The sequence below is a fragment of the Castor canadensis genome, chromosome 13 (genome assembly GCF_047511655.1).
Source record: "Castor canadensis chromosome 13, mCasCan1.hap1v2, whole genome shotgun sequence".
Taxonomy (NCBI): Eukaryota; Metazoa; Chordata; class Mammalia; order Rodentia; family Castoridae; genus Castor; species Castor canadensis.
This window is the reverse complement of record NC_133398.1, coordinates 90,281,730-90,297,568: the sequence shown is the minus strand read 5'-3', so window position 1 is coordinate 90,297,568 and position 15,839 is coordinate 90,281,730. Positions and strand designations below refer to the sequence as shown.

The 15,839-nt window shown below is 38.7% G+C and overlaps 1 protein-coding gene across 6 annotated transcripts in view; it reads right to left on the bottom strand.

Annotated features, from left to right (window-relative positions):
• Agtpbp1 (ATP/GTP binding carboxypeptidase 1) overlaps positions 1-15,839 on the bottom strand; it is a 224,142-nt gene that overhangs the window by 173,197 nt on the left and 35,106 nt on the right. For 3 of the 6 annotated variants that reach the window (XM_074052256.1, XM_020161708.2, XM_074052259.1), the window contains exon 1: positions 11,808-11,948. The exons of 1 other annotated variant lie outside the window; for it this stretch is intronic. Coding sequence is in view for 1 of the 5 variants with exons in the window: in XM_074052262.1 (XP_073908363.1) it covers positions 11,808-11,872; positions 11,908-12,006 (164 nt within the window). In the remaining 4 variants the exon portion in view is untranslated. Of the gene's footprint in view, positions 1-11,703; positions 11,725-11,807; positions 12,028-15,839 lie in introns of those variants that run through there. 2 more of the 6 variants (XM_074052262.1, XM_020161709.2) reach the window with 2 other exon arrangements.

Sequence of the window (15,839 nt, the reverse complement as noted above, 5' to 3'; positions counted from 1 at the left end):
TACGTCATCCAAACAAAAACTCAATAAAGAAATCCAAGATCTAAAATATGCAATAGATCAAGTGGACCTAGTAGATGTCTACAGAACATTTCATCCAACCTCTACACAATATCCATTCTTCTCAGCAGCCCATGGAACCTTCTCCAAAATAGATCATATCCTAGGGCACAAAGCAAGCCTCAGCAAATATAAGAAAATAGAAATAATACCATGCATACTATCTGACCACAATGTAGTAAAAGTAGAACTCAACAACAAAAGTAAAGACAAAAAACATGCAAACAGCTGGAAACTAAATAACTCATTACTTAATGAAGAATGAATCATCGATGCAATAAAAGAGGAAATTAAAAAGTTCCTAGAAGTCAATGAAAATGAAAACACAACCTACCGGAACCTATGGGACACAGCTAAGGCAGTCTTGAGAGGAAAGTTTATAGCCATGAGTGCATATATTAAAAAGACTGAAAGATCCCAAATCAATGACCTAATGATACATCTCAAACTCCTAGAAAAACAAGAACAAGCAAATCCCAAAACAAATAGAAGGAGAGAAATAATAAAAATAAGAGCTGAAATCAACGAAATAGAAACCAAAAAAACCATACAAAGAATTAATGAAACAAAAAGTTGGTTCTTTTAAAAAATAAACAAGATCGATAGACCCCTGGCAAACCTGACTAAAATGAGGAGAGAAAAAACCCAAATTAGTAGAATCAGGAATGCAAAAGGGGAGATAACAACAAACACCATGGAAGTCCAGGAAATCATCAGAGACTACTTTGAGAACCTATATTCAAATAAATTTGAAAATCTAAAAGAAATGGACAGATTTCTAGATACATATGATCATCCAAAACTGAACCAAGAGGAAATTAATCACCTGAATAGACCTATAACACAAAATGAAATTGAAGCAGCAATCAAGAGTCTCCCCAAAAAGAAAAGTCCAGGACTTGATGGATTCTCTGCTGAATTCTATCAGACCTTTAAAGAAGAACTGATACCAACCCTCCTTAAACTGTTCCATGAAATAGAAAGGGAAGGAAAACTGCCAAACACATTTTATGAAGCCAGTATTACACTTATCCCAAAACCAGGCAAAGACACCTCCAAAAAGGAGAACTATAGGCCAATCTCCTTAGTGAACATTGATGCAAAAATCCTCAACAAAATAATGGCAAATCGAATTCAGCAACACATCAAAAAGATTATTCACCACGACCAGGTAGGCTTCATCCCAGGGATGCAGGGGTGGTTCAACATACGAAAATCAATAAACGTAATAAACCACATTAACAGAAGCAAAGACAAAAACCACTTGATCATCTCAATAGATGCAGAAAAAGCCTTTGATAAGATCCAACATCATTTCATGATAAAAGCTCTAAGAAAACTAGGAATAGAAGGAAAGTTCCTCAACATTATAAAAGCTATATATGACAAACCTACAGCCAGCATTATACTTAACGGAGAAAAATTAAAACCATTCCCTCTAAAATCAGGAACCAGACAAGGATGCCCACTATCTCCACTCCTATTCAACATAGTACTGGAATTCCTAGCCAGAGCAATTAGGCAAGAAGAAGGAATAAAAGGAATACAAATAGGTAAAGAAACTGTCAAAATATCCCTATTTGCAGACGACATGATCCTATACCTTAAAGACCCAAAAAACTCTACTCAGAAGCTTCTAGACATCATCAATAGCTATAGCAAGGTAGCAGGATATAAAATCAACATAGAAAAATCATTAGCATTTCTATACACTAACAATGAGGAAACGGAAAAAGAATGTATGAAAACAATTCCATTTACAATAGCCTCAAAAAAAATGAAATACCTAGGTGTAAACCTAACAAAAGATGTGAAAGACCTCTACAAGGAAAACTATACACTTCTGAAGAAAGAGACTGAGGAAGACTATAGAAAGTGGAGAGATCTCCCATGCTCATGGATTGGTAGAATCAACATAGTAAAAATGTCTATACTCCCAAAAGTTATCTACTTGTTTAATGCAATAACCATCAAAATTCCAAGGACATTCATTAAAGAGATTGAAAAATCTACTGTTAAATTTATATGGAAACACAAGAGGCCATGAATAGCCAAGGCAATACTGAGTCAAAAGTACAATGCAGGAGGTATCATGATACCTGACTTCAAACTATATTACAAAGCAATAACAATAAAAACAGCATGGTACTGGCACAAAAACAGACATGAAGACCAGTGGAACAGAATAAAGGATCCAGATATGAAGCCACACAACTATGAGCAACTTATCTTTGACAAAGGAGCTAAAAATATACGATGGAGAAATAGTAGCCTCTTCAACAAAAACTGCTGGGAAAACTGGTTAGCAGTCTGCAAAAAACTGAAACTAGATCCATGTATATCACCCTATACCAAGATTAACTCAAAATGGATCAAGGATCTTAATATCAGACCCCAAACTTTTCAGTTGATACAAGAAAGAGTAGGAAATACTCTGGAGTTAGTAGGTATAGGTAAGAACTTTCTCAATGAAACCCCAGCAGCACAGCAACTAAGAGATAGCATAGATAAATGGGACCTCATAAAACTAAAGAGCTTCTGGTCATCAAAAGAAATGGTCTCTAAACTGAAGAGAACACCCACAGAGTGGGAGAAAATATTTGCCAATTATACATCAGACAAAGGACTGATAACCAGAATATACAGGGAACTTAAAAAACTAAATTCTCCCAAAACTAATGAACCAATAAAGAAATGGGCATGTGAACTAAACAGAACTTTCTCAAAAGAAGAAATTCAAATGGCCAGAAAACACATGAAAAAATGCTCACCATCTCTAGCAATAAAGGAAATGCAAATTAAAACCACACTAAGATTCCACCTCACCCCTGTTAGAATAGCCATCATCAGCAACACCACCAACAACAGGTGTTGGCGAGGATGTGGGGAAAAAGGAACCCTCTTACACTGTTGGTGGCAATGTAGACTAGTACAACCACTCTGGAAAAAAATTTGGAGGCTACTTAAAAAGCTGGACATCGATCTACCATTTGATCCAGCAATACCACTCTTGGGGATATACTCAAAAGACTGTTACTCCAGAGGCACCTGCACATCCATGTTTATTGCGGCACTATTCACAATAGCCAAGTTATGGAAACAGCCAAGATGCCCCAGCACAGATGAATGGATTAAGAAAATGTGGTATCTATACACAATGGAATTTTATGCAGCCATGAAGAAGAACAAAATGTTATCATTCACTGGTAAATGGATGGAATTGGAGAACATCATTCTGAGTGAGGTTAGCCTGGCTCAAAACACCAAAAATCGTATGTTCTCCCTCATATGTGGACATTAGATCAAGGGCAAACACAACAAGGGGATTGGACTATGAGCACAGGATAAAAGCGAGAGCACACAAGGGAGGGGTGAGGATAGGTAAGACACCTAAAAAACTAGCTAGCATTTGTTGCCCTTAATGCAGAGAAACTAAAGCAGATACCTTAAAGCAACTGAGGCCAATAGGAAAAGGGGACCAGGAACTAGAGAAAAGGTTACATCAAAAAGAATTAACCTAGAAGGTAACACCCACGCACAGGAAATCAATGTGAGTCAATGCCCTGTATAGCTATCCTTATCTCAACCAGCAAAACCCCTTGTTCCTTCCTATTATTGCTTATACTCTCTCTACAACAAAATTAGAGATAAGGGCAAAATAGTTTCTGCGAGGTATTGAGGGGGGGAGCGGGAGGGGGTGGAGTGGGTGGTAAGGGAGGGGTGGGGGCAGGGGGGAGAAATGAACCAAGCCTTGTATGCACATATGAATAATAAAAGAAAAATGAAAAAAAAAATAAAAAAAATAAAAAAAAAAGATATTATTGAGCTCCATTACACTTTTCACTTTCATTCTCTCGGAATTGTCTTTAATAGTATAAAAAAAAAAAAACAAATTAGTAAAATCAGAAATGAAAAAAGAAATATTAAATGTGGATTCTACAGTAAGAGACTACCATGAATAACTATGTGCCAACAAACTGGATAACCTAGGTAAAATGGAAAAATTCCCAAAATTTTTTCTAGCAAGACTGAGCCACAAATAGAAAACCTGAATAGATCCCTAATTAGTAAGGAGATTAAATCAACAATCAAAAATTTCCTGACAAAGCAAAGTTCTGGACCTGACAGCTTCACTGGTAAACTATAACAAGTATCTAAAGAACTAATATCAATTCTTCACAAACTTCTAAAAAAGTGAAGATGGGCCAGGCACCAGTGGCTCACATCTGTAATTCTAGCAACTTGGGAGGCTAACATTGGAAGGATCAAGGTTCGAGGCCAGCTTCAGCAAATAGTTTGCAAGACCCCCATCTCTAAAATAACCAGAGCAAAATGTACTGGCGGTGTGGCTCAAGAGGTAAAGCCCCTGCTTTGCAAGCACAAGGCCCTGAGTTCAAACCCCGGGCCCACCAAAAACTAAAATAAAAAGTGAAGATGAAGGAAAACTTCCTAACTCATTCTGTGAGTTATTTTGCCCTGATACCAAAGCCAGAGATATAATAATATTCCTCATGACCACTGATGCAAAAATCCTCAACACAACACTAGCAAACCAAATTTAGCAGTGTAATTGCCAACTAGAACCACAATGAGATACCCCTTTTCACATCCATTACAATGGCTACTACCCAAAAGAGGAGGGAAAAAAAACAAACAGAAAACAGAGAAACTGGAACCCTTGCACACTGTAGGCAGGAATGTATGTAACATAGTGAAGCTGCTTTCAAGAACAGTACAAAAGTTCCTCAAAAATATTAAAAACAGAATTACCATGTGACCCAGAAATTCCACTTCTGAGTATATACCCAAAAGAACCAAAAGTAAAGTCCTAAGTTATATTTTTACACAGCAAACCATAAAAGAGAACCAAAGTGTCCACTGACACATGAATGAATAGACAATGAAAGTTAGCCTCAAAAAGGAATGAAATCCTAATACATCCTACAACATGAACTTTGAAATTGCTATACAAATGAAACAACTCAGTCACAAACAAGACAAATGTTATATGGTTACACTCACATAATATACTTAAAGTGGTCACATTCATTGAGACAGAAAAAAACCTGCTACTTCCCAGAGGAAAAGAGGGAGTCACTGTTTAATGGTAGGGAGTTTCAGTTGAGAAAAGATCTGGAGACAGAGGGTGATGGTGGCAGCAACGTGAACACACTTGAACTAAATATTTTTAAAATGGCTAACGTAGTAAATTTTATGTTATGCATATGTTACCACAATTTCTAAAATAAATAATTTTAAAGTCAAAATATGAACCTTGCATTTAAAATTGGGGAGTACACATCTGAAATGTAAATAAAGATGAGAATGATACAAAATTAAAAAATGAGAGAAACTAGTTTTCACCAGGCAAAGAAAAAAAAACAGAAAGTGTGCCTATCATACATTAATAAATCTGAAGAGCTGCTGAAAATGTAATTTTTGGACAGGTACAGTGGTGTATACCTGAAATTCCAGCTACATGGGAGGCAGAAGAATCTCTAGTTGGAGGCCAACCTAAGATATATAGCAAGACCCCCATCTCAAAATATGACAATATTCTATTTACTTCATTAAACTCTATTATATATAGTGTCCCATTTTTTAACATTATTCTACCATCAGTCTTGTGAACTGATGTTCTCTGAAGAAGCTGCATCTGTATTAAAGATCCTAGTAGACTTGAACCTAGACTTGGCTGACTAGAGTATTGTGATTGTGGAGAGATGGAATATTGTAGATCACAAGCCAAAATTATGTTGGGCTATCGTAAGACCTATAATAACCAATTACCTTAACTTCTGTATCTTACCTAACATTCTTGTGACGAATAAATAAATGGCTTGGAACTTATCACCAAGCTTAGCAGCCCTGTAGCCACCAACAACCCTAAAGCTAAGAACACTACAAGGCAACAACTGAAGCCCATGAGAGATTTCCTCACTTTGCTGGAGCCTACCTACCTGACTGATGCTCCCACCAATGTAACTGGTGAATGTATTGATTTATGGCTTTCTTATGTTCTGTGAACTACAGAAGTTCATGTAACCTCTTCCACAGTAGAACATGTCATTAAGGGTAACCTGAATCCATGTTCCCAGGCAATGCTCACTCAATGTGGCTCTTATTTCCTTTAAAGCGGAGTCATTATTGACCTTTATTGACCTTATTGTAGCTTTTATTCCCAATGTTACCTACACCCTTTAAGTTTCATAATCTTAATGTTTTTTCCATAAGGAAAGATGTGAGGCAAAGATGGCAAGTGCTGGGTACCACTCTTAGGATACTTCACCCTTGGCATAAATGATATGAAAATTAACAGATTAAAAAGAGAAGCCAAGCAGTTTTTTTTTCTAGTTTGTAAGCTGGATATTAGTTGAGCTTTTCACATTGTGCCTTCAGTATTTATTTAATACTTAAACTCCCAAAAAGTTAGACCTGAATTTAAATAGAAATGTACTACCAAATCTCATTTTTACATTTAGATGTCACTGCAGATTACTAACATAGGAATCCTCTCCCATTGGCACCCGACTAAATCACTCAGAAACGGCTCAACTTTCTATGAATAACCTTTACTATAATTTCTGTACTAATGCCTTTACCAGGATCCTAAAGTCTTAAGCAAAAACAAAGATGGATTGCCCTTCTATTCAAAGTTTTGTGTTTTGTGGGAATCCTCTTTATGATTTAAATCCAGGAGTTCTCAAAGTATGGCCCATGGACCCCTGACATTCTTTTAGGGGCCCTCAAATCAAAACTATTTTCATAATATAAAATTAAAATTTTCAAATTAAAATTACTATGTTTTGGGTTTTTTTGTTTTGTTGGCGATACTAGGGTTTGAACTCAAGGCCCTGCACTTGGCAAGCACTCTTCTACTTGAGCCACACCTCCTGTCCTTTTTGCTGGAGGTCATTTTTCAGATAGTCTCATGCTTTTTGCCCCTGCATTCCTCCAACCTACACTTCCTGCCTAGCTGGGATTATAGACACTCACCACTAACCTGGCTCGTTTGTTGAGATGGGGGTCTAGGTAACTTTTTGCTGATTAAGTAACCAAACTGTAATATTAATAATTATATTTTTCACCCTCAAGCACAAGCAGTTATAAAGAAAAAAAGAAAAGAAAAGCCAGTTTCATTAAGAATGTCTTTGAAGCTGGGAGCCAGTGGCTCATACCTGTAATTCTAGCTACTCAGGAGCCAGAGATCAGGACAATCAAGGTTCAAACCCAGCCCTGGGCAAATAGTTTGCAAGATCCAATCTTGAAAATACCCAACACAAAAAAGGGCTGGTGGAGTGGCTCATGTCTGCCTAGCAAACATGTAAAAAAACTGCAAAAAAAAAAAAAGATCTTTGAATAATCAATAACTTGTTAATTTTATGAAATCTCAGCCTTTGATGATACATCCTTTTAATATTCTATTTAACAAAATGGGAAGTATGCATGAAATATTTCTGTCCCATACTGAATTATGATGGTTGATGACTGCCTCAAGGCAAAGAATTTTAGTAGTTTGAATTAGCCTCTTTTTTCATGAAACACCATTATGAAAGCATGTGTAACATACCATGTTTATTCAAATTTGGATATTCTAGCAGAGGTTTTCTCAAAAATGAATAGAGTAAGTTTACCTGTGGCTTCAAGGAAACAACTGGCAGTTATATTTGTTGCCAACAGTAAAACAGGAGCTTTCAAGCAAAAATCCAAACTTTGGAAAACTCGTATCCACCATCATGTCTTGATCTGAACAGCTTCCCAATAAATCTTTCTGATGAAATTGGCAATGATAGAAACAAACGTGACTCTCTTTGGTATTGTGTAATGAAATAATGTCAACATTTGGAAGATGTGCACAACTCACTGAACCAATATTTACAAATGGCCAAGGAATTATATTACAAATTCAGGCACAGGCATAAGATCCATTCAGATTTTAGACCAGCAGATTTTAATGTAACAAGAGTTTTAAAAATCCACTGTTATGATTTTGGGTTCCACATTGTAACTATTCTTTCAGAAATCTTTGTGAAGTTTTAATGAAATGTCAAAGAATAGCCTATCAAAAAAACTATTTTTTCCAACTATTAACTGCTGGATTTCCTCCATACATATATACTTCACCATAAACAACATATTGCAATAGATTTAATGTGATAATCTAAGTATTTGCATTAAAGAAGACCTTAACGATTTACAAAAATGAGAGATGTGGTATAGGTCAGTAGTAGAGCACTTGCCTAAGATGCTAGATTCCATTATCAGAGAAAAGGAAGGAAGGAAGAAAGGAAGGAAGGAAGGAAGGAAGGAAGGAAGGAAGGAAGGAAGGAAGGAAGGAAGGAAATGTAAAATAATGCCACTCTTCTCACTATCTTATTTTTTTTCTTTTGTAAAAACAGTTGCTTTTCATTAAAAAGTATGTTGTTTATACTAACATATAATGGGTTAATGGGTCTAATTGCCATTTTAAGTGAATTAACAAAACAATTTGGTTTAATTTACAGTACAGTAAATATAGATATAATTCACAAAAGCTTTTGAGTTTCCCCAATAATTTTTAAGAGTGTAAAAAGATGCTGAGACCAAAAGCATGAAAACAACTAATTTAAGAATAGAGCATTCACACAGGTTGAGCATCTCTTATCCAAATATACTAAATCCAAAATTACAAAATCCAAAACTTTTTAAACATCACCATGATACCACAAGTGGAAAATTCATACCTGATCTCAGCTGACATACTATAGTCAAAATGCCAGCACACTAAAAATATTATGTAATGGGGCAGATGCATGGCTCAAGTGATAGAACCCCTGCCCAGCAAGCACAAGGCCTTGAGTTCAAACCCCAGCACCACAAAAAGTAAATAAGTAAATAAAAATATTTTATAAAAGTACCTGCTGCCTATATGTATAAGGTATAAATAAAAGTCATGTTTAGATTTATATACCATCCCCAAGACATTTCACTGTGGATATGCAAATATTCCAAAATCTGAAACACCTCTGGTCCCAGGCATGTGAGATATGAAATATTCAACCTGAATCAGATCTCTACAAACCAAGAATAATCACATAAAATCATTAATGGAAAGAAAAATCTTTCCTAGGAAAATGTATGAAAGTAAACACAATGTCAAAACAAAACCCCACTCTATACAATATCAATAAAGAAGAAAACAAAATACAGAAGGTTTAGTACAAGTGGTAGGTGAATAATAATTTTGCATATCCTGGAAACATCATACCTGATCAGATAAACACATAAATATCCCTTAATATTATGACAGATATTTTTGACATATGACAGTCAAGAAACACCCAATAACAAACTCAAAAATAGCAGCTCCCACCAACATGAGGGAGACAATCCAAGGTTCTGTCAGAAGGGACAGACAAGGATACTTCAGCAGCTCTCCAGCAACATCCCAGGGCACGCAGTTCAGGGGTTAGCTGTTCTATTTAAAACTGACTTACATGTTTCCACCCACTGGCAGTGAGACTAATTTCTCAGCCTCAAAGGAGCAAATGTACCATGGTGGAACTAATCTGCACTAATACTGCCCTGTCTGCCCGAAGTCTTTTTTTCAGACTACTAGATCCTTTGGAAGATTGATGAAAAGTAACAGTGATAAGATTTACTGAGCACCTATATGTCCTGGGTACTATGGGATAAGCACTTTATATATATTAGTTCATTTAATATTTGAAATCATCTTAAGGGTAAACACCATTATCCCCAGTTTGGGAGTTGAGAAAATTGAAGCACAAAGAGGGTAAATAACTTGCCTACAGCAAAGCAAGGACTCTAACCCAGTCAATCTGGCTGAGGTCCAACTCCTTAGCTACTACACTACAGTACACAGACACAGTGACCAAAAATAATATTAAGTTTTAAATTCAGTGCCCACCCTAGACAATTTTTGTTGTTTACATTGACACTGCTGCTGATGGAAATTCTTAATTTGCAGACGGCCCTCTTACAGGTTCATCCATTATTATTTAGCTACCACCTGTACTCAACTTTCAGATGCTAGGAGACTTCAGGCAAAAATAATGGATTTTGAAAATAAACACTGTAGAGGAGTTTTAAAAACAAAATCCAAAATGTAGAATATAATACAGTTTATAAAATTTCACAAGTATTAGGCCTTTTACCTCTACCAATAGAAATAAACCATTATTACATAGCAATCTAGCCAGACTTTTCTAAAGAAAATGCCTTTCAATTCAAGTCAATTGGAAAGCTTAATAAAAATTATTACTAGAAAACTTTATGCTACAGCAATACATTTGTTTTGCAATGCTGGCCAAACCCAAGGGTAGGTTTAAGCCTATCTCTTTCCATTTCAGAGTTCAACTGAGACTGCAGTTCTATTGTGATCTACGGGATCAATCAATTCAAGGAAGAGCTTTGAGGTCATTAAAAATAAACCTTCACTATATAAGTTATTTCATTAAAAACCACTGTAGAATCTAACTCAAAAGAAGTGGGGTGGGGAACCAAATAAGTCATAGTAGAACTCTGCCTTCAAGATGAGAAAAAGGGGTGGATACATCATTGCTAACTAGCTCAGTGCGATTCTACATTGGAAATGCTTACAGATCTTCCAGGGCCGCTTTGTTTGGTTTTAATAGCTGGCACATGTTTTAAAACATGCGCCATTTAAAGAGCCTTAAATAAATCACTTCTTTTTTGATCTTCCGAACTGAAAACATTCCACAACACAATTTCAAAAAATAATTCTAATTTTCTCAAAACAGAGACTGATTAACAAAGTGCTTACTTGGTTTACATAAAGAAAAGGTACGTGAAAATGAGTGGTTAAGATGACAATATCCTAACTACAAACTGTCCTTTATTAGAATTAAACATTGCTACAACACCGGACAAAAAAGGGGGAAGCACCCACGCAAAATTAATATTGTATTGTCAAAGAAAACTTCCGATACCTTCAGACACTTGAGCAAGACATGTCAAAAGGGGAAATGTGCCTTAAATTATATCAGCATTCACATGATTACACTACGATGTATTACAACTCCATTTTATAAAAGGTAAACTCCCTAGAAAGGAACCCAACGCACCAATTCAAAGTGGGTTGAATTTAAGCTGACCGCTCAGGGAGGAAAGCCACCACAGAGCGAGCCAAGCAAGAAGACTGTGCATTTGGATAGTGGCGTCCTTGAACACCAGCAGCTGCGAACCCGCAACTCTGCACTGTCATGCACAGCGATCTGATTCGGGTTCCAGTCGAGCCCACCCGGGGACAGGTTGTCGCCGGAGAACACGCCTCTGTGCAATCCACCAGCGGCAGGACCACCGCCAACGCACCCATCCCACCACACAGGCGACGGCTGTGCACCCGAGGGTCCCCGGAGCACCGGTGCCCGCTAGCGGCTGCGGACTCCCGCGGGTGGGTGCAGGGCGGGGTCCCGGCGCTGGCCGCCGCCCCTCCGCACGACTCCGCGGGCGTCGCGGCGACCGGCACCCTCCACGCCGGACCGGGGCGGAGGCGGCCGGGTGTCCGGGGCCGAGGGTCGGGGTGGCAATTCCCTGACACCTTGCAAAGTCCCGACCTGTCAGGGGCTTCCGGCAAGGCCCAGTCCACCTCCCACCCCATAAGAAAGACACGCGCCACACAACCTGTCAGGTGAGGTACTAAGCGGCCGCAGCCCGCCGTTCCCGCGGCCGGGGGAGAGCGGAGGGGCGGCGGGCCAGGACGCGCGGACGGCGGCAGAGACGCTCACCGGATCGGGATGGGGCGCTGGCGGGGACTGAGCAGAGCCAAAGAACAGGGCTCGACACCCAGCTCCTCGCCGACAGCCCCGGCAGCTGCTCTATGGGCGCACGGCGAATCCCTCGCCGCCCGCCGCCGGGTGTTTTCATACAAACCCTGGTGGCAGAAGAGGCGGAGGCGGCGGAGGCAGCGGCGGACCCTGCCCGCATCCCAGGCAACGTCAGCACGGCGCCCCGCCCACCGCACGCCCAGTTCTGCAGGCTCGCGCACGCGCGCGCGCCGCGTAAGGCGCGTGCGCAGGAGGAGCGGGGCTCCAGGAAGCATTGGGCGGGGCGGGGCTGGGGGGCACTGGGGAGGGGCGCGCGCTCAGGGTCGCTGGAGAGAAGATGAGCTACCCGCGCAGTGCAGCTGCTGGTGCCGCGGCCCGCTGTCCACCTGCTGCTCTTGCCGCACGTGGACACCGCCCAACCGAACCCAACCCTCCGCTAGCGACCCTCCAAGTTCTTCTTATCACCTTTCTTTTCTTCCCAAACAGGGCACCGACCTTTTTTCTGGAACTTACCACCACTACCAATCACACACTCTTCTAGACTTTTAGCCACATTGGTCAGGCGCCTCTTAGCTCTCCTCTCGTGACACTCAGGTCGCATCAAACCTTGGGGACGACGGTAAAGCTTATACCTTTCTTGACCCCAGAGAGACCCATAGTAAGAGATTAGGAGGGACATTGAACTGGTTCCCAGAAAACAATGGAATTGCACATTGTGGCCAAACCTATAAATTAGATGCCTGGTGCTGCAGCAGACAAAATATCATTGCTGATTTATTTTTGGAGGTTTTGAATTTAGCCTACATTTAGTCACGAAAATGGTACTGCTAATTTGGCCTTTGAAGGCAAAGAAGAAATGTCTAAGCCAAAATAATGTGTCAGAGAAATTACTAATATTCTGATGTTTTGACTATACTAAAGCACTGTAATATATTGTTAATAAATACTGACATCATTTACCTTTTTTAAGGCGCATAAATCGTTTGCTGCTGTTTTATGGGAGCTGGTAAGGAATGTAAAATTATTACAGTTAGATTAGGGAATACATTGAGAGCTGTGAAGTTTTTGGGTTGTGTTTTTAATCATCTGTTTAAACAAAATTAAGCAGGTGTGGAGGCAATTGAAAAAGTAATCCAAGGTGCAATGCAGTTCTGCTACTTGCACTTTGCTTGTGGCAGATGTCTTTACTCAGATGGACAGTCAGTGTAGAAATGTCATGTTTCCCCCATTGTGAGCACCAAACAATAGCTTACAATATTTTAAATAATTTTAAAACAACTACCACCCCAAGGCACCCAATCTGAAATATTTAAGCATATTTAACATTTTACAGAAATTAAATATGTTTAATATATATGAAATGTTAGTCAAAGAGTATATGCCTAGCTGAATCAACCTGCAGTATAAAAATGTGAATGTGTGTGTTTGTAGAGTATGAACTCTGCTTTAGCAAAGAACTATTAAAGTGATTTGATGGTCAAGACACAGACCTAGAAAATTAACCAACATGACTAGGTAAAAAAAGAAGTGTCACATAGCTTTGAAATGATCGCCAACACAGAATTTGTTTGTGAGTAATATATGTCTTATTATGATAAGCTTGGAACAAACTCTCCCTCCCCTAGAGAATGTGGCACACTTTATCAGACCCCACACGAGTTACTGACCTCAACAACTAAAATCCAGAATACATACAAACAAATTGAGTTTTACCATTTTACCAATCCCCCTCCATCAACAAGATAATTAATTCTGTAAGTGAAGATGCTATTACAGTAACCTGCATACAGTTGGGGCTTAATACATATTTGTGTTCATGGGACAATAACCATATCAGAACCTATCTCTAGCTATAAAGAAAAATAAAACAACAGAATTCTAGTCACTTGTCACAGGTTAAAAGAAGGTTTTGGTCTAGTTAACAATGCTGATACATGCTTTTAAATATTTCTGGGTCAAACCATCATGAGCACATGCTTGTTCATCCCTGGAGTGGCTACTGCATACATTCAAAAGTTTAATAGACACAAGTCAAAAAAGGGTTTCCCTTTATCCATCCTAGCGTAGTTTGATTTGAAGAAATAGGCAATTTTCTGAAGTTAAACGTTATTCTATGTCAGAGTTAGAGAAAACTGAATGGGGTGGTATGTATCTGTAATCCCAACTATTTGGGAGGCTGAGACAGGAGGATTGTAAATTCTAAACCAGCCTAGGCTACATAGTAACTTCGAGGTAGCCTGGGCAATTTCTCAATACCCTATCTCAAAAAGTGTAAAAAGGACTGGGGTTGTAACTTAGTGGTAGAGCACTTGCCTAACTTGCTTAAGGCCCTCTGTTCAATCCCCAGTATGGGGAGAGGGGTGAGTTGGAGAATATTGATTAAGGAAGCATTTTCCTGATTGATGATTGATGAAAAATAACTTTATGGTCATCAACCCCACTAAAATGTTATGTCATGTATTAGATAGTATGCAGTGTGTTATGTAGTCTTAATTAAAAGGAAAAAGAAAAACACAACCAAAAATGGTTTTCTAAAAGATGTTTTTTGGTAGTGCTGGCATTTGAACCCAGGGACTTTATGCATATTAGGCAAACATTCTGTCACTGAGCTATATCCTCAGGTCCAAGAGGTTCTAATAAAGATTAAAAATGTTTGATTTTTCACCTCCATATTTAAACCATGAATCTTTTCTTTAAATTAATTATTACATCTTACAAATATGTTTGTATACACAGGATATTTCTGAAAGACAAACATGGTACTGATAACAATGGGTGCCTCTGGGGGAGAACTGGTAGGCTTTAGGGGGAGGGTGGGGGGGAGACTTATGTTTGTTGAATACCATATCCTGCCTTTAGATTATGCCATGTGTACACAGTACTCACTGAAAAAAATGCTTGATTTTTTTTTTAATTTGAAGCTTTTACATTAGCTTTTATTTAGGGAAGAGGCAGTTCAGGTATAGATCAATCCACATCTATGTGTTACAGATGAGAAAACTGTTGAAAACCAGTAAAGTGACACTACATTGTGCAGTAAAAGTTTGGAAAATTTTTAAAATGCACTTTTAAAAAGTCGTTTGTGAGCCACCCTCTTGGCACAGTGGGCAGCATGTCAGTCTTAAAAAAATAATTTGCCTATGAATACGTGTTTACATAAGTAAGTACATTATGTGCTACTATGAGTGGACTGTGGGTATCCCCAAAGGTTCTTGTGTTGGAGGCTTAGTCTCAGTGTGGTATGGGAGCTGATAGGACTTTTAAAAGTTAACCTAGTGAAGGTTCATAGGTCTTCTGAGGCTCTGCCTTTGGAAAGGGTTAAGGTAGCTCCTGAGTCCCAAAAGAGCAAGTTGTTATAAAAGTGAGCCTTACCCTGGAATCTCTCGCTAGCCTCCCCTTTAGAGAGGTTAGCTCTTTTTCCCACTGTACTCCTGTCATTGTGACAGCATCCATCCTCAGGCCATCATCAGAGGTCAAACCAATGGGACCACCTGATCTAGGACTCACCCTACAAAACTGTTAAGTGAGCTAAATAAACCTCTTTTTTAAATAAAATTAGCTTGCCTCACTATTTTGTGATAGTAACATATATATTCAAAAGTAATAAGCATGAGGCCGTTAGTTCAAACCCCAGTACCAACAACAACAAAAAATAAGTAGTTTTTATTTTCTGCTTTTTGCTTTTCTAATTTTCCAAATTGTTATAAGAAACATAAGATTGCTTTTATAATTAGATGGAATGCCTTTTCAAAGGGCAAATATTTCCCATGATTTAAGCCCAGCTGAACTGATTAACTCATCTTCTGGTTTCCTTGTAAGCAAAGAGAATGTTTCCTGGCTGCTACATTTAAGAGAGAACTGAGAGGATGGCCTGCCAACCACCATGGTAAAAATCCCAGAAAGGCAATTCCTCACAGCCAGGTCTGATCTTTATATACCATGGTTAGTGAGGAAATTCAAATTTTAAGGTAGGTACAGTCTAGCTTTATCAAT